General features: G+C 40.2%; 1 protein-coding gene across 1 annotated transcript in view; it reads left to right on the forward strand.

Annotated features, from left to right (window-relative positions):
- The window catches only part of LOC308262412 (uncharacterized protein), a gene marked incomplete at its 3' end in the record, with an annotated part of 63,448 nt that extends 43,896 nt beyond the window's left edge, over positions 1–19,552 (forward strand). The window contains 1 exon segment of the mRNA XM_080694830.1: positions 18,169–19,552. Coding sequence (XP_080550956.1) covers positions 18,169–19,552 — 1,384 coding nt within the window.
- Positions 19,553–20,098: the final 546 nt, after the last annotated feature.

A 20,098-nucleotide genomic window follows, 5' to 3' on the forward strand; every position in this document is an offset into this window, starting at 1 on the left:
GTGTTTTCTGGATTTCTTTTCAGTGGATTTATGATTGGTATACAGAAAAGCTTCCGATTTTTTAAGATTTATTTTATATCTAGACACTTTGCTGACTTTATTGACCAGCTCTATAAGTGTTTTGGTTGAGTTTATTGGGCCTTCTAAGTATAGTATCTTGTCATTTGTGAATAGTGAAAGTTTGAGTTCTTCATTTCCTATTTTTACTCCTTTTATTTCCTTTTCTTGCCTTATTGCTCTGGCTAGAGTCTCAAGTATTATATTAAAAAGAAGGTGATATGGACATCTTTTCCTTGTTGCTGTTTCTAGGGGAAATTCTCATAGTTTTTCCCCATTTAATATGTTGGCTGTGGGCTATTGTATATTGCTTTTATGTTGTTGAAGAATGTTCCTTTTATTGCAATTCTCTGCACTGCTTTTAGCATAAGTGGGTGTTGGATTTTTTTTCAAATATTTTTTCAGCATCTATTATAATGTTTATGTGATTTTTTACTTTGGTTCTGTTTATGTGATGAATTACATGGATTGTTTTGTATATGTTGAACCAGCCTAGCATTCCTGGGATGAACCCTACTTAGTCATGGTGTATGATTTTCTTGATGTGGTTTTGAATGTGTTGCTAGCATTTTGTTTAGCAGTTTTGCATCCAAGTTCATCAACAATATAATTTTCCTCTTTTGGGCTGTCCATTTTTGGTTTTGGTATAATTTGGTGTTGACTTCATAAAATGTATTTGGGACAGTCCTGTTTTTTCTATTTAATGAAATAGATTGAGGAGTACAGGAATGAGCTCTTCTTTAAGGTTTTTATAAGATTCACTTGGGAAACCATCTGGTCCTGGGCTTTTCTTTAATGCTAGGCTTTTATTCCTCCTCCAATCTCTTTTATTGCTATTGGTTGGTTTTAATTTTCTATATCATTTTTACTCAATTTAGGAAAGTTGTATTTATCTAGAAAGTTATCAATTTCTTTCAGATTTTCCATTTTGTTGGAGTGTAGTTTCTCAAAGTAGTTTCTGATAATCCTCTGGGTTTCTACACTGTCAGTGGTAATATCTCTTTTTTCATCTCATCTTTGTAATTTAGGTTGATTCTCTCTCTCTCTCTCTCTCTCTCGCTCTCGCTCTCTCGCTCTCTCTCTCTCTTGGCTAGTGGTTTATTTTTTCAAGAAACCAGCTTATGATTTTGATGATTTTCTGTATTGTTTCTTTTTATTCTCCACTTCATTGACTTCTGCTCTAATTTTAATAATTTCCTGTCTTCTACTCACCCTGGGGTTAGACTGTTCCTGTTTTTCAAGGGCCTTAAGGTGTGTCACTAGGTTATTTATTTGGTGATTATCTTTTCTTCTTATGTGGGCACTCATTGCTATGAATTTTCCTCTTAATACTGCCTTCAAAGTGTCTCAGAGGTTATGATATGTTGTATCTCTATTTTTCTATTTTCATTTGTTTCTAAAAATTTCTTGATTTCACCCCTTCCATTTTCTATGACCCATTCTTCATTCAGCAGTGTGGTGTTCAGTCCCCACATGGTTATGTAGTTTCTCTGGGTCTCTCTATAGTTGATTTTTAGTTTCATTTTTTATGTTCTAAAAAGACACATTTATAAAATGGAAGTATGTCATATATTTTGAATTTGCTAGTGCTCCCTTTGTGGCCCAGGATGTGATCTATTTTGGAGAAGTTTCCATGAGCAGCTGAGAAAAATGTGAACTCTGCTGTAGTTGAGTGGAGTGTTTTATATAAGTCTAATTTGGTTGATGGTGTTCTTTAGGTCTGAGGCATCTTTACTGACCTTTTATCTAGAAGATAGGTCTAATGGTGTGAGAGGGGTGTTGAAGTCTCCCAGTATTATTGTATTGGGACTTATGTGTGAGTTTATTTTATGAAAGTAGCTGCACCTATGTTTGGGGTATAAATGCTGCACCTATGTTTGGGGTATAAATGTTGACTATTGCTATTTCCTCTTCCTAGATTGTTTGTTTTACTAGTAAGAAATGACCTGCTTTGTTTCTTCTAATAAACTTGGGCTTGAAGTCAAATTTGTCTGATATCATAGTTACTACTCCTGCTTGTCTTCGAGTTCCACTGACATGGATTACCTTGCTCAGTGGACTCTATACTAATTAGTATCTCCTAGGCCCAGGTCTCTCCACCAGTCTGGGAAAGAGAAAATCACACATAACCAGCCTTCTCTCAATCAGTTTTCTAAAGAGGATAAAGAAAGCAATAGGCTTAAGTTTCAGTTTTCCAAAACAGGATCTTGGCAGCTTTGGTTTCACTTTCTAGTTTCTGGTTTCAATTTCTGATTGCAAAGACACAACCACAGCTTACTTCATTAATCACTAACATAGCCTTCTCCTTTTAATGTGGGATTTGTAAGCACGGAAGCAAGATACTAGAGGTCATTAACAGGAACAGGGTTTGTTTAGTACCAGCACCAGCTCAGCGGATTCACATGCAAATGCTTAGCCCAATTTCAGCAGGACTCTAGTTTTTAATACATAGGTTTACTACCATGTACTGCAAGTTGGGGCAGGTTACCATATATGGAATCAGCATGATGGAATCAACATACCAGGTGCAGCTTCTTTGGTGCACTTACAGAAGTGAACAAATGCCATAAATCTTGGAAGTTTCTGCTGATGTGACTGGGCACTTCCAGAGACAGCTGCCACAGTATGGGCACAGTCCAAGTGCTATTCATCAACTAGATGATGTCAGCCTATAGATTCCAGGAAGAACCAGAAGAATTGAGGCCACCTGCTCTATGCTTCACAATCCAAGATTTCCAATCATTAGATTGAAGGAAGCTCCCATATCTCAAAGTTTCTTTTAACAGAAGATCCCTACACACCCAAAGTGTGCCTCACTTGCTTGACAATGGCCTGCATTCTCTCTCGATTATGTATTTTGTACTTTCCTAATTAAAGCCCTGCCTATGTCTATAATTGTCTGTGAAAATTCTATTCAGTCATGCAAGCCAAGGACCCTGGAGATCCTGAGCTGAAGAAGCGTACCTTCTCCCATAACAATGCCAGATTCCTTCTGCCTAGGGAAGCCCAAGTGGAAAAGAAGCTGCCTTACTACATCTACCTTTCCTCTGCAGTCATCCAGATTCCAGACTTTACTGGAGGACATAGTTGGCTGGTGGTCCTAGTTAAGTTGTGAGACAGACATATTCCACATGCTGGGCAGTCACTGGGCTGCCTCAACACTAAGAATATTGAGCAGCTAGGCAGAGTAAAATGAAAAAGAAAGATTAGGGCTCACTCATACCAAGGAGAATCCTGCCCATAAACCACCTCCTTCATAGTCATAAACTACTTCCTTGCATTTAACAGGCACCGGGTTTAATTGCCTAAGGTTAGGCGTTTCTACTTTGGAGCATGGACACAGCAGTAAGCCCGCAGGTTTCACTTGGGAACTAATGGGAAACTTTCCAAGGTGGCAGAACCAACTCAGATACACTGAGCTGCGGTGAGAACTGACAGGGACAATTCAAAATGCATAACACATAAGGGGAAGGACTGCAGACCCAAGAAAAACCCCAAGTGGAAGACACTATTGTTTTTCCCCTGAGAAAAGAGACCTTTCCGAACACTCTTGGAGTATAACTCTTCTCTCTTCATAGAGCCTTTCTTCCAAAACTATCCACCCCTGTTGGTAAATAAAAATCTTATGCTTCTCCTCTCCATGTTTCCCATCTGAAGTCATTCTTTTAGGAAGAAAAAGGACTTACGAAAGCTATTGTAATAGTTTAAATGCTGCTGTGGGATCTTTTTCTTATTCGACTAAAGTTTGTTGAACATAAAAGTTAAAGTCATAGGTAGCTCAGTGCAGCTTTAACAAATCTTTATTACAAAGTCAGTAGGAAATAGAAGAGAAGGAAAAGGCAGAGAACTGGCACACACACTGAAGAGCCCCAAAATGGAATCCCTTTCTGGGACTCCAGCTCTTAAGTAGATTTTGTATTGGTATCTTCTTATCAGTGTTACCAAGGCAATGGGCTAGTAACTTATTTCTAATCCAGGTGGTGCCTCTGTCTCCGGACAGCACACTTACTAAGTGCAGGGGTCTATAATCTACCTGTCTTTCGCCTCTCTTGTATTGGGCAATACTGGTTGCTCATCAACTATGGGTATTTCGAAGCATGGAGTTTACCTTTTCTATACCTAGGCTGGGTCACAGAGGAGAGAAGATAAACAGAAGCACTAATTGCCTCTCTATATATTTTAGGGCTAAAGGTTTCAATTGACTCTAAAGCTTTTACTGTAGGTTAATCATTAAAATGAAGGGCAAAGAGAGCGGAATGAGGAACTCTGCATTGTTAACAGCTGTCGCCCCTCCCTGCCTAAGTGCCAGCATAACACCCAGACTACGACTGCTTTTTACATTTTGGAAATTAATACCAAAGCAATTTTCCAATACCAGCACAGCTACTATCTGCTAACAAAATCACCTTTGATCCAGGAGAATAGTCACTGGTTTCATTTTCATACCTCTCACCCACTGTTTCCCTGGAAACCTTCTGAAACACTGCCTACAGGCTGTGTCCCTTGGCCATAAAGCTAACACCTTCAGGATTTCCATCTCTTATCTCCAGTTCTCTTTATATCAGTTAAACTGTGTGACATTCTCCTCAATGAACAAGTGTCCTCTTTTTTATTATGTTTTGGCTGTTCACAGAGATGGAATCTTTGGGACCACAAATAAGACTAAGAATTAAGAGCATATCCAGGCCAGGATTTAATTGAGGCTTCAGCTCAAGGGAGACACTGAAGGACAGAGGGGTCTAGACATTATGTTGCCAATATTCTGGCTACAATAGTGCCTCAGATCTTCTGGTCATCCTAGTCCTTGTGATGAGATTTCTGAAAAATGTGGGACAGAAGGAGAAAGGAAACCATGCCTGTCAACTTGAAGGAATGACAAATTAGAAAGTAAAGACCTGGAGAGTTTTCCCACCTTTACAAATACAGTTTGTTTGTGGGGTTATTTTTTTAGGTGCGGGGATGGAACCCAGGGGCATTCAATCTCTGGACTATACCCCCTGCCCTATTTTTTATTCTTTATTTTGAAACTGGGTCTCACTGAGTTGCAGCGGGCCTTACTAAGTAGCTGAGGCTGTCCACAAACTGCAATCCTCCTGTCTCAGCCTCCCAAATGCTGGGATTACAAGTGTGAGCCCCTACACCCGGCAAATACAGTTTTTTTTTTAAATGGAGACAGGAAAGGGGCTAAGGCTAAGGGGACATTTTGTCTTCTGACCCTCTGGTGATCAAAACAAAAGGGAAAACACATAGCTCACAGTGGCACCTGAATATGTACCTAACAGGTTCTGCCCACCCCAATTAAGCTTCCTAAGGAAACAAGTCTGATCAGCTCTTTTCATGATGGAGCTCTCCCCCCAATTAAAGTGACTGAACCTAGGTTGAGCATGTTTTGTGGAAGATGCTGGAGAACCACCACGTTACCACATACATCCAGACAATAGGGCATTTTCCAATGTTCGTTCAAGAGAAGTAGAGCTCAACAGACACCAGTAGCAAGAACCCAACCTGTACCCATGATCTAGACTCAGCACTGGTGTATTGTTCCTGAGTATTTCCTCTGAACTCAGAAAATTGCATAGGCAGTTTGAGGTAGAGCAAGACAGGTGGTCGTGGCACCAAGAGGACTTTGCAGAGCTATGAATACCATACACGGCTATGAGAATCAAACCTGGGGAATGGACTCATGTTCAATGGTAGAATAGTGAGTGTCAGAATGAGAAATGGATTGCTACTTGGCCTAACAGGATGGCTCCAGATACAGGGACGTGGGTTTCCTCTGTGCCTATGAATAAGCAACAGGTTACAAGATGCATAATGCCACTTACCGTTAGTAACACAGGCAGTCTCAGACAATGGCAGCAAATGGGGGTTAAGACTCTCATTCGTCCATAATCAGAACTATCTCTGTATCCAGCTGGCCAAACAGGTGCAGAAGCGGAGATGTGACCTTTTCAAGGTCACACTCACATTTTCACAGCTGTGCCTGGCCACAGACTCAGTGGGATCTGCATTAACTAGCATCTCCTAGGCCCAGGTTTCTTCAAAAGGCTGAGGGAAAGGAATTCACACATCACCAGCCTCCTCTCAACCCGTTCTCCAAAGAAAACAAAGAAGGCAATTTCTGTTAAGTTTCAGTTTCCTGGAGTCCATAGTTGACAGCTTTGCTTTTGCTCTCGCATTTCCGGTATCACATTCTATTTGAAAGTCACACCCACAGCCTATACCATTACTTGCTTATAAAGCCCTGATTTAGGGTTCCAGTTTATACGATCTGCAGAGACAGACAGACAGATCTCCGAAAAGCCCAGCACCAGAACAGCTGCCTGTCCACAGCAACCATGAGGTAAGGACTTCTCTGCTCCTCTGCCATTGTTTCCAGAGTTTTAGAAATGATGATGACCAATACTGTCTGTTTCATCATTGTGTTCTCAGTGAAGGCAGGTTTTAAATCCTTGATAATAAACTGCCTATATACTCATAAGAAGCCTCAAATGAGCCAGGCATGACGGTACACACCTGTAACCCCAGAATGAATCTGGGAGGCTGAGACAGAAGGATTTCAGATCTGTGGTCAGCCTCAGCAACGTAGTGAGACATTGTTTACAAATTAAAAACAAAATGGGGCTAGGGTTGTAGCATAGGAATAGAAGCCCCCTGAGTTCCATACCCAGTACAACTACAGAGACAGAAAGAAAAAGAGAGTTTTTTATTTCAAAATGGCGACTGAGGGACACAGCACTTCTCAGTAGCTGAAGCAAATAAAGTTTAAATACTTAGAAAGCAGTGTCTAAATCAACAAAATAAATACATACCAGGAACCAAAACACATCCAGGTACCTCGGCGGAACCCTGAACTTGAAGAAGAAGAACAAAGATTGGACACGGGACCGACTGCAAATACAATTGGAACACTGATCGGAACACTGATGGCGAGCTGCCTTTGCAGCTGCCCAAGGAGCTGCCTGCCCGAAATTACCACGGAAAGATAATTCGGGACTAAAAACGGGCTTAGGACCGCATCTTAAACAGCGAGCAGCAGCCTCCAGAATTCTGTGTGCCCACCAGCGACCAGATCACAACTGCATAGAGACTTCCACGGATTCCTGCACCAATTCAGGTACCTGAGGGCGCCCTGGTAAGTTGGGGTCCTAGCGTGTGCGCAGCCCCAACCACCCAGCACGGGCTCAAGCCTCAGACCCCAGCACTCTCCTCGCGCACCTTACCTGCGCCACGGTCCCCTGCTGGTAGTCAGTACCTGTACACTGCTACCTCTAAATTGAAGTCTGCTTGTGTGTCTAGCCCCTGCCACCTTGCCAGAGCTGGCCTTCCAGGCTGCAAAAGCCCTGGGTGACCCGGAAATCTCCTTGGGGCACCCCCAGCTTCTACGTCCCACGGGAGGCAGAGACCATTGCTGGACAACGCTCACTGGACCCTTGAGCACCTACCCTGCACCCCTGACCCACCGCTGGGTGTTCCCACCCTCCTGGTAACCAGAGGCTTAGTGCTAAGCAAAGAACACAGCTCAATACACCTTGGAAGAGCATACCAGCAGCAATAGACAGCTGCATCCACTCTCACTTGGGTCCAGTATTAGCAGCGCATCCAGCCTGCACTCTTGGAATAGGCAGAGCTCTGGCAGTAAGTGTGGGCATCCAAGAATCAGCACCCATTTGCCCAGGGTACATCTTGGGACCACACCGGCTAGCCCAGCTGGAATTTCTAGAGACACAAGAAAATCCATCGGGCCACAAAATCTGCTCAGGACCTCAGGGGGAGGTTTCAACTATACTTTGGTCATTCTCCACCCCTGCTGTAGGGACGCTCAGGCTGGAGGCTAGGGTGGTGAGTGCAGAGGTGCTGACCACAGGTTAGAATTTCACAGAACCTGTGAATTGTACAGAATCAAATAACAGTGAAATCAGACATCCGGACACATGAACCTAAAGCAGCTAAAGGAGAGAAAGGTGTCCAAACACCCAGAGTGACTTAAGAAGATAAAAATAGAGTACAAAGAAAACTAAGAGACATTGGATGGTATTCTGAAAGCTACCAAAGCAATCAGATACACACATATTATTTGGACCTGACCCCATATGCGTAAATAAGGAGGACTGTTTGTTTTACTTTTAATGTGGATGTTTTGTTGTATTTTGCTTTTATAGTGCTTTTGTTTTGGTAGGGTTATTGCTGACTTATTATTTTTTTTCTTTTAACCCACACTTCTTTTACTTTAACTTGTTGTGATATATATATATATATATATATATATATATATATATATATATACATACATACATTGGATAGTTTGCCTTATTTTTTTATTTCACACAGCTGCTAGTTCCTTTTACTTTTTTCTTGTTCTTTTTCCTCTTTCTTCCTCTTCCCTTCCTTTTTTTTTTCTCTTCACTCTCCTCCTCTTATTGGTTTTCCTTCATTTTTCTTGGATTACATAAAAGTCTTGGTATCTTGGGTGGATTCTTTTTTTTTTTTTTTATGTCTGTCTGCTCCTCCCATCATCCCTATTTACAAACCTACCCACACTAACCTACATACTTTTCTCCCCCAAAACTTTTCCCCATAATATACCTCCTGGTTTAATACTCAAAGTATCTCTTATATCCATAATTACTCTACCAACGACAAGAGTCCTAGTAGTTAACTCTCTCTCATTCCTAACAAGTTATTACCTTATCATACTTAAAGTCTTTCTCAACCTAACATATCCTCTACATAACCCGACTCCTTTACCAATCACCCCAGCTCCTTGCACATCACCCACCCTCAACACTGGAAAGGCTCTGCTGACTAACCAATACCCCCAAACTCCTAATATTAAGATTTGACTAAGCACAGTACTCACGAACGATGGGTAGAAATCAGAAAAACAAGACAGAGAACGCTATAAATATGAGAACCAGGAATTATGAAGAGACATCAGAAATCACGAATACTGACCTACTAGAAATGCAAGAAGGGGAGTTCAGAATCTTGATGTTCAATATGATGAAAGGATTTAAAACAAGTATAGAGGAGGTTAAAGGTGAACTAGAAACACTAAAAAAGAATCAGAAAGAGGTCTGGAACGAAATGAAAGAGGCAATAAGTGAAATGAAGACAGCAATAGAAAGAAATTCTGGAAGATTAGATGAAATGGAAAACAGAATATCAACATTAGAAGATAGTACATCCCAAACTGAAAACACAGTCAGCGATATACAGAAATCTTTACAGCAACAAAACCTAAACATCCAGCAATTATGGGATAATATGAAGCGCCCTAATTTACGGATAATAGGCATCGAGGAAGGGATAGAGGTACAGACCAAGGGCATCTGTAATATCTTCAAGGAAATAATCTCAGAGAATTTTCCAAATATGGAAAGAGACTTGAATCTTCAAGTCCAGGAGGCATACAGAACTCCACTGAGACAGGACCAAAGAAAAACCACTCCACGCCACATAATAACCAAATTGACCAGCATAGAGGCCAAGGAAGGAATCTTAAAAGCAGTGAGAAAAAAAGGACTGGTGACATATAGAGGCAAAACAATAAGAATCACCCCAGACTATACAACCCAGGTTAGGAATGCTAGGAGAGACTGGTACGACGTGATTCAGACCCTGAAAGAAAATAACTTCCAGCCAAGGCTCATCTATCCAGCAAAACTATTATTCAAGATCAATGGGGAAGTCAAAGTCTTCCAGGATAAACAGAATCTCAAAAAATTCATGAATTCAAAGCCAACACTAGAGAAAATTCTTAAAGAAATAAATCATAAGGAAGAAAAAAGAAGCAGACTTCAGAATCAGAGAAGAGAGGAAGTTAATAAGTGGGCCATTTAAGTAAAGAAGAAAGATCACACCACCCAAGAGTAGACAGAACACAAAATGACAGAAAACAAAAATCATATTTCAATAATATCTCTTAATGTCAAAGGACTTAACTCACCAATCAAAAGACATAGACTGGCAATGTGGATTAGGAAACATAATCCAAATATATGCTGTCTGCAAGAAACTCACCTCACAGCCAAAGACATTCACAGGCTGAAGGTGAAAGGATGGAAAAAGATATACCATGCCACCAGTGACCAAAAAAGAGCAGGGGTAGCAACCCTGATATCCAACAAAACAGACTTTAAACTAAAACACATCAAAAGAGACAAATCAGGGCACTTCCTTTTATTAAAAGGAACAATACACCAAGAAGATATAATGATAGTAAATATTTATGCCCCAAATGTGGGTGCAACCACATTTGTAAAACAAACCCTACTGGACATAAGATCCCAAGTAGACCCAAATACAATAATTCTGGGAGATTTTAATACACCTCTCACACCACTGGATCGATCTTCAAGGCAAAAGATGAGTAAAGACGCTTTAGAACTAAAGGAAACCATAAACCAAATGGACCTAATAGACGTTTTCAGAGTATTTCAACCAGGAACTACAGAATACACTTTCTTCTCAGCAGCCCATGGAACCTTCTCCAAAATAGATCACATCCTGGGACACAAAGAAAATACCAGCAAATTCAAAAAATGTAATATAATTCCATGCATCTTTTCAGACCACAATGGAATCAAAGTAGAAATCAACAACAGGAAACTCGAAAGAAAGTACTCAAATTCATGGAGAATGAATGATACACTATTGAATGACGAATGGGTAAGGGCAGAAATTAGGGAAGAAATAAAGAAATTTATGGAAACAAACGAAAACAGAGACACAACTTACCAAAACCTATGGGACACCATGAAGGCAGTTCTAAGAGGAAAGTTTATTGCATTGAGTGCCCACATAAGAAGGACAGAGAACCTCCAAGTAAAGAACCTAATGATACAACTAAAGGACCTAGAAAGACTGCAACAGTCTATTCCCAAAGCCAGCAGAAGGCAAGAAATCATCAAAATTAGGGCAGAAATAAATGAAATAGAGAACAAAAAAACAATTCAAAGAATCAATAAAACAAAAAGTTGGTTCTTTGAAAAGATTAATAGAATTGATAAACCCCTGGCCAACCTAACCAAAAGAAAAAGAGAATCAACTCAAATTATCAAAATTAGAAATGAAAAAGGAGATATCACCACTGATAGTGAAGAAATTCAAAATATTATCAGAAACTACTTTAAAAATTTATACTCCAATAGATCTGAAAACCTGGATGAAATTGACAGATTTCTAAGCACAGTTAACCTTCCTACACTCAACCAAGAGGACATAGCAAGCCTAAACCAACCAATAACAACCAAAGAAATAGAAATGGCAATAAAAATTCTTCCACCAAAGAAAAGCCCAGGCCCAGATGGGTTCCCAGCTGAATTCTACAAAACCTTCAGTGAACAACTAATACCAATACTTCATAACATGTTCCGGGAAATTGAAAGAGAAGGAACTCTTCCAAATTCCTTCTATGAGGCCAGTATCACATTAATCCCCAAACCAAATAAAGATACCTCAAGAAAGGAAAATTACAGACCAATATCCTTAATGAACATAGATGCAAAAATTCTAAACAAAATACTAGCTATACGCATTCAAAACTATATCAAGAGAATAATACATCATGACCAAGTCGGTTTCATCCCAGAAAAACAAGGCTGGTTCAACATACGCAAATCAATACATGTTATTCACCACATAAATAGAACCAAGAACAAAAACCACATCATCATAGCAATAGATGCTGAAAAAGCATTCGACAAAATCCAACACCCATTTATGTTAAAAACACTGCAAAAAATTGGGATAGAAGGAAAGTACTTCAACATCATCAAGGCAATATACTGCAAACCCAAAGCCAACATTATATTGAATGGGGAAAAACTGCAAGAATTTCCGCTTCAGTCAGGAACAAGACAAGGATGCCCACTATCACCACTCCTTTTCAATATAGTCCTTGAGACTCTTGATGCAGCAATCAGACAAGAGAAGGAAATCAAAGGAATCCACATAGGAAGAGAGGAAGTAAAACTATCCTTATTTGCAGATGACATGATCCTTTATCTGGAAGACCCAAAGAACTCAACCAAAAGACTTCTGGAGCTGATCGACAAATTCAGCAAAGTCGCAGGTTACAAAATCAACCTAAAGAAATCAGTGGCCTTTCTTTACGCCAACAACGAATCCACAATGAAAGAAACAAAAACAACAATTCCATTCACTATAACCTCAAAACCTATAAAATACCTAGGAATAAACCTAACCCAAGATGTAAAAGACCTCTACAACAAAAACTATAAAACATTAAAGAAAGAAATAGAAGATCTTGGAAGATGGAAAGATCTCCCGTGCTCATGGATAGGCAGAATAAATATCATCAAAATGGCCATTCTGCCAAAACTGATCTATAGGTTCAATGCAATTCCCATTAAAATACCAGTGACATTCTTCAAAGACCTAGAAAAATCAATCATGAACTTCATATGGAGAAGGAAAAGACCTAGAATAGCCAAAGCAATTCTCAATAACAAAAAACACGCAGGAGGCATTACAATCCCAGACTTCAAACTATACTATAGAGCAATAGTAGTAAAAACAGCATGGTACTGGCACAAAAACAGATATGCTGACCAGTGGATTAGAATAGAAGATACAGAAACAAACCCACACATCTTTAGTCAATTAATCTTTGACAAAGGGGCCAAACACATACGCTGGAGAAAAGACAGCCTTTTCAACAAGTGGTGCTGGGAGAACTGGCTAACCATTTGTAAAAAGATGAATCTAAACCCCTATATCTCACCCAACACAGGAATCAACTCTAGATGGATTAAAGACTTAGAAATTAGACCTGAGACGGTGAAGTTAGTAGAGGAGAACATAGGTTCAACACTACAACATATTGGCACAGGCAGTAACTTTCTCAACAAAACCTCCAAAGCTCAGGAAATTAAAGCAAGAATAAACAAATGGGACAACATCAAACTAAAAAGTTTCTTCTCATCAAAGGAAACTATCAATAACCTAAAGAGGAAGCCTACAGAATGGGAAAGGATCTTTACCAGCCACCATTCTGATAGGGGGCTAATATCCAGAGTATACAAAGAGCTCAAAAGGCTCTACACTAGCAAAACAAACAACCCAATCAAGAAATGGGCAAATGAACTAAATAGACACTTCACAAAAGAAGAGATACAAAGGGCTAATAGATACATGAAAAGATGTTCTTCATCACTGGCCATCAGGGAGATGCAAATCAAAACTACACTGAGATTCCATCTAACCCCAGTCAGAGTAGCAAGCATAAAGAAATCAAACAACAACAAATGCTGGCGAGGATGTGGGGAAAGAGGAACTCTTTTACACTGTTGGTGGGAGTGCAAACTAGTTCAGCCACTATGGAGATCTGTGTAGAGATTCCTGAGAAAGTTGGGAATAGATCCACCATATGATCCAGCTATACCACTCCTAGGTATCTTACCAAAGGGGTTGAATTCAGAGAAATACAGCAACATATGCATACCTATGTTCATAGCAGCACAATTTGTTATAGCCAAAATATGGAACCAACCCAGATCACCATCAACAGATGAATGGATAGCAAAACTGTGGGAGATACACACAATGGAATTCTATTCAGCCATAAAGAAGAACAAAATTACATCATTTGCAAGAAGATGGAAAGCCCTGGAGAACATTATGTTAAGTGAGATCAGCCAAGCACAGAAGGAGAAGATACACATGTTTCCTCTAATATGCCCAAACTAGAAAACACAAAGGATACCAGTAGGACCCCAGATATTAGAGGGGAAATACTAGCTAAGTTTTAATGGAAAGATAGGAGAGGAGAAAGACCGATCTGGATTAATGAGGGTCTACACCTGAACATGTGTAAAATTATGAATAAGACATGGTTAACCTGGACAACCATTGGTGGGGGGGGAAGGGGGAGGGGGGGAGAGGGCACCAAATATAGTATAAATGTATACTACTTATGTTCAATAAAAAATTGTTAAAAATAAATAAATAAATTAAAAAAAGAAAGAAAAAGAGAGAGAAAGAAAGAGAGGAAAAGAAAGAGGGACAGAAAACTAAATGGCATTGTTCCAGCAGGATTTTTACTTCTTTAGCATCAGCCTAAGAAAATTCACTCATGAAATAGCCTAAAAAAGAGGAGGAAAAACAAATTTTGCAGGAAGATATAAAATAACCCCCAATCTTAGAGATTTTTTTCCCACCAAACCTATTTTCCACTGAGTGTGGAAAGGACAAGGCGTCTGAGTAGAGACATTGCTTTCTGCTCATTCCTCACCATGGAGGAGAAACAGGACCCACACAGCTGTGTGAACTACATTAAGGCTCAGCCAGCTGTCTTGTCTTGTGCAGATGTGGTGGGAATGTTTTGGAGAGGCTCCTGAGCTTCCTCTGTAGGTGTCTGTTGTCACTTTCTGAGTGTCAGGCTCCAGTGAAGGTCTGAATGGACTGAAGATGGACAGGGTACCACCTCCTGGGGATCCAGGCTGCCCGCAGCCCCTCAATAGCCTCCTTTCCATGGGCTTTGACTGGAATTCTCTGCTTGGGATATCCATGTCTTATTTATCTACAGGTTCACATGTAGAATTTTCCTTATGTTCCCAACTGAATCCTCAGTCAAGTAACTCCTGAGATCAAGAGATGAAAAGCCATTATATAAATTGCCCTGTCAGTGTCCTGCAGTGTCCCACTAGGTAAAATTTGGGAAGAGCAAAAGTTCTGGAAACAATACAACTACATGTCTGGTTCAACCCTCTTTAAGACACTAACTTAAATAATAAAACAATAATAAATGTTTTGACTTCCGGGAAGATGGCAACTGAGAAAAGCGGGGCTTAAGAGCTCCGCTAACAACCAATCTCCATTACCACAAAATCAGCGCCTTTCATAGCCAGAAAACACCAACACCAGAGAAACAAAAAAATCAGCAGGCTCCAGAGAGAAAGCAGACTCAGAACAGAGCTCAGAGCCACAGAGGAGATACACCGGCCTCACGCCCGAGGACGCGACAGCAGTGCCTTACTGCCAATGGCAGTGGCAAGTTCACCGGACGGCTACAGTGAGCCAAGGTGAGCCGCTGCGGAACAGCCAGGCAGGATTTTTCGGCACAGGGAGCATCTAAAGCTCCTCGTGGCTGAGCTCAGCACACGCTGCAGGGACTCAGAGCGGAGCTCAAAACCAGAGAAGAAATACGCCAGCCTCACTGCCGAGGGCATGGCAGCGGCGCCATATTGCCACTGGCGGCAGCAGCTGCGAATTCACCGAGTCCACTACAGCTACATCTGCGTACTCAAGAACAGTGAGTCAAATTGCGGGCCCCAGAGGAGAAATCCCAGTACTGTCCTCCCAGGGACTTGACCCAGTGGGGGAGTGGCGGTGGCAGAGATATCACACCATAGGAGAACACCCAACCTGGCACCCCCCCCCATAGTCTAAAGCAGCCTCTATCGACTCCCTGGGTCGGAGACTCTGTGATACAACCCAGTAAAGGAGTAGTGGGGTCTGAGATACCACAGACTCGAGATCCAGAGCACCTCAAGTGAAGTCATAGTGACCCAAGGGAAGAACCCAGAGAAGGCACAAACTTCCTAAATCATGGGAAAGAGGAATAACAATGGAGCAATGAATGCCCACAACCCCACAACATCAGAACCCGATAAAACAGAAATTCAGAGATTTCTAGAAGATCAAATCAGGAAAATAACTGTAGAAATAATAGAGGTGTTTTGAAAAGAATTCAGAGAGAGCCAAAAAGAGATAAAGGATGCAATTAATGAAGTAAAAGCCTCAATTCAAAGTACAAACAACTGATTAGACCACATGGAGAACAGAATCTCACTCTTAGAAGATGATCATTCCAAAAATGAACGCATAGTTTCTAATTTAGAAAAAAATATCCGACAGCAGGAATCTGATATTGAAGAAATATGGGTCCATTTTAAGAGAGCTAACCTAAGAATAATTGGAATAGAGGAGGGAAAAGAAAGTGAAACCAAAGGGATCAACAATCTCTTCAAGGAAGTAATAGCAGAAAATTTTCCAAACATAGAGCAAGAGGTCGATACACAGGTCCAGGAAACTTATAGAACTCCCTTTAGACAGGATCACAGAAGAGGATCCCCACGCCACATAATTGTCAAAATGACCAATGTGGAAGCCAAGCAGAGAATCTTCAAGGTAACAAAATAAAGGGCCAAGTGACATTCAGAGGCAAACCAATTAGAATCACTCCAGACTTCCCAAACCAACTCATGAGAGCCAGAAGGGCTTGGAGTAACATATTCCAAACTCTGAAAGAAAACAACTTCCAGCCAAAAATTTCCTATCCAGCAAAACTTTCTATCAAATTAGATGGAGAAATAAGAAGCTTCCATGACAAACAGAAACTGAAGGAATTTATGTCTTCAAAACCAGCACTAGAGAAAATACTCAAAGAGATTAACTACAAAGAAGAAATAGGTAACACACACCAGAACCAGAGAAACAAGATTTTCCATCCAACAGACAACTAAGATTGGTTATCTGTGGAGATTTATTATTTATGTTAGTCTTTTACCTATCTCTAAATTGTATTGTTTGCCTTTATTGTTGTTAATTTTTAGGATATCTAGTTGGAATATTAATATACCTTCAGATATAGCATTTAGAAATATTTTATCCCATTCTATTAGTAACTTTTAACTCTGTTTACATTGTCTTTGGATATACAATATTTTTTTTATTTTTTAGGGAGTTTGTATACTCTTCTGTTGTCTGTGCCATTGAAATCATATCCAAGAAATCACTGCCAATTTCAATGTTGTGAGGTTTTATGACCCAGATGTTCTTCTAAAAGTTTATAATCTTAAGATTTATATTTAGGTCTGTTATCTATTTTGAGTTAATATTTGTATATGGGATTAGGTAAGGGTCCAATTTTATTCTTTTTCATGTAATTATTATTTTTCAACAATATTTAGTTAAAAGATTATTATTTCCACCACCAAATGTTCATGGAAACCTTGTTAAAAATAACTTGACAATATAGGGAAGAATTTACCTCTAGGCTTTTATTTAACTCCAATGGTTTATATATCTGCCTTTAGAACAGTACTATACTGTTTCAATTATTGTAGCTTTATATGGTTTGAAATCAGAAAATATATATCTTCTAGCTTTGTTCTTTTTCAAGATCGTTTTGGGTATCTAGAGTCCATATTCCATATTAGGATAGATTTTTTTTCTGAAAAATAAATATATAAATATATGATAGTTTCACCTAATAAAATAGAAAAAAAATATTCTCTGGTAAGAAAGAAAGCAAAAAGAAATATTGAAATGTTATCTTTAAGTTATCAAAAGCTTGGTATCAAACAAATGAAACTGTTATGTGAGATTATCATTTTTAATTTTGGATAAATTGCTATAATACTAGATGTCAACCACTAAGCCAAGCATGGGAAGGAGGGATGGGGAGGGAATGGGGTAGGGATCGGGTGGGGGCTGACTGGGCGATGTGTGCATGTATGTCTACAAAAGTTTGTATCCCGCTATGATGTATGAATACAGTGCACCAATAAAAAATTAAAAAAAATAAATGTTTTAAAGTAGCTACCTTTTCCCTAATAGTTATTGTCAGTCTTGCTTCTAAACATGGTATATAAATGTCACATTTAATTCTCAAGAGAAACTGCTTGAGGCAGGTACTTATCCTTATTTTGTGAAAAGAGATATCAGATCTTAAAATGGAAAGACTGCATAGACAGTCAATGGTAGAGCTGAGACTGGAACAAGAGAGAGTTTATTAAACTGTTAAACCAACTTTCCCAAAAGGTTTTCTGTGGGTTTTTAGGCATCATTTCAAGTGGTTTACTAGTCTGTTCTGTATGGATGGTATAATTTTAATGTGTACTAGGAAAATGTACTAATGTGTGTGTGTGTGTGTGTGTGTGTGTGTGTGTAATATATATATATATATATATATATATATATAATTTATAAAAGTTCTGTTCATATTAATAATATAACCTTATAATAAAATAACACATGTGCAACTTAGTGGTATTTGCCACATTCACTATGTTTACAAGATTTTTATTGGGCTTTTATCTTTTGGCTTTTTCTCAACTAACAAAGTCTGCTTTTCCTTCACAGTGAGAGTGCTGATGACCATGGGATCCAGGACAGGCTGAGGCAGCTGAGATGCCACTTCACGTGGGGGCTGGAGGTTGAAGATGTTGAAATACCTGATTTAGAAAACAGAATCTGTGACGAGATCATATTTGGAGAAACCAAATACAATGTGGGAATGCACAACCTCCTGGCCTATGTGAAACACCTGACAGGGCAGGATGAGGATGCTTTGCAGAGCCTGAGAGAAACTGAAGCCCTGATCCAGGCAGAGCACCCAGGCCAGTCTGACAGGGGAAACCTGGTGACCTGGGGCAACTGTGCCTGGGTGTGTTTCCACCTGGGCAGAGTGGCAGAAGCCCAGACCTACCTGGACAAGGTGGAAGATACCTGTAAGAAGTTTGCTAATCACTCCCGCTACAGGGCAGAGTGTCCTGAGATGGACTGTGAGGAAGGATGGGCCTTACTGAAATGTGGGATAAAGAATTATGAGTGGGCCCAGGTCTGTTTCAAAAAGGCTGTGGAAATGGAGCCTGAAAACCCTGAATTCAGCGCTGGGTACGCCATCGTCACCTACCGCCTGGATTCCTCTAACGCATCAGCCAAGGATAGACAATCACTTTCCCTAGAACCCTTAAGGAAGGCTGTCAGGCTAAATCCAGACAATGCATATGTTAAGGTTCTTCTGGCCCTGAAGCTTCAGCTTTTAGGAAAGAAAGATGAAGGAGAAAAATACGTTAAAGAAGCTCTGAACAACATGGTCTCCCAGACCTATGTCTATCGGTACGCTGCCAAGTTTTACCAAAAAGAAGGCCGTGCAGAAGAAGCTCTTGAGTTCTTAAAGCGGGCCTTGCAGGACACACCCAACTCTCCCTTCGTGCATTTTCAGCTAGGAAGCTTTTACAGAACACAAATGTTCCAAATAAAGAAAGCTACAAACATGCAGCCTAGAGGGCAGGAGAGAGAAGATGTTAACAGATTGGTTGAAATGGCGATACAAGAATTTGAGGAGACCTTGGAGACCTTAAGACTAAATCCCACATTTCACAGGGCTCATTTTTACCTGGCTGGAATGTATGCAGAAATAGGCCAATATGAAAAGGCAGAGGAAATTTTTCAGAAAGTATTCTGCTTAAAGAACCTTGATGATAACACACTGCAAGACATTCATTTCCACTATGGCCGTTTCCAACAGATTCACAAGAAATCTGAAGACACAGCAATTATCCATTATAAAAAAGGTCTAGAAATTTTAAAAAAGTCATTTGTCAGGGGAAAACTTCTATATGCTTTGGAGAAACTGGCTAAAAACCGTGTTCGCAAGAATGTCCAGGTTGAGGAAAGTATTCACCTTCTCGAATTTGTCCATAAATTGAAAGAGGAAGAGAATGAGGCTGCTGGGCTCTGAGAGGCCCCGAGGATCCCTGCAGGACTGGACCCCATGTTTTGAAGTAGACGTCTCCATTCCCCATTTACTCTGCTCAGAGCTACAAAGAGCAACAGTCTTTACCAATTGCTGTTCTCTAATTATACAAGTGATGAAATAAGAGGTGGTTGGATACAACACACTCTCTGCTGCCTACTCAATCCCATTTTCTTGCCCCTCCATCCTGTGTCTGCACCAGGAGCATCTGTTCTTCCTCCCAACATCCCCACACTCACTGACCACGGAACATTTGCTTATGTGGGCTCCTCACAGCTGCTCAACAGCAAAAAATCCCTTTCCTAAGATGATGCCTTTGGAATAAGAAGCTTCCCTCCTTACTCTAGCCATTATCCTGGACCAAGGAGATTCCCACAGGGAGGTTTTGCTTTTTCATGTGGCCAGAGCCTCAACCATCAGAGCAAAAGGAATGAGCAAAGAGGAGAATTTAAGAGAAGGAAAGGCATTCAGGGGTTCACTGTAGCATTCCAGTCCTGAGCTCTGTTCTCTAGGCCCTGCTGTAGCCAAGAC

Source organism: Muscardinus avellanarius (assembly GCF_963383645.1).
Source record: "Muscardinus avellanarius genome assembly, chromosome: 4".
Classification (NCBI taxonomy): Eukaryota; Metazoa; Chordata; class Mammalia; order Rodentia; family Gliridae; genus Muscardinus; species Muscardinus avellanarius.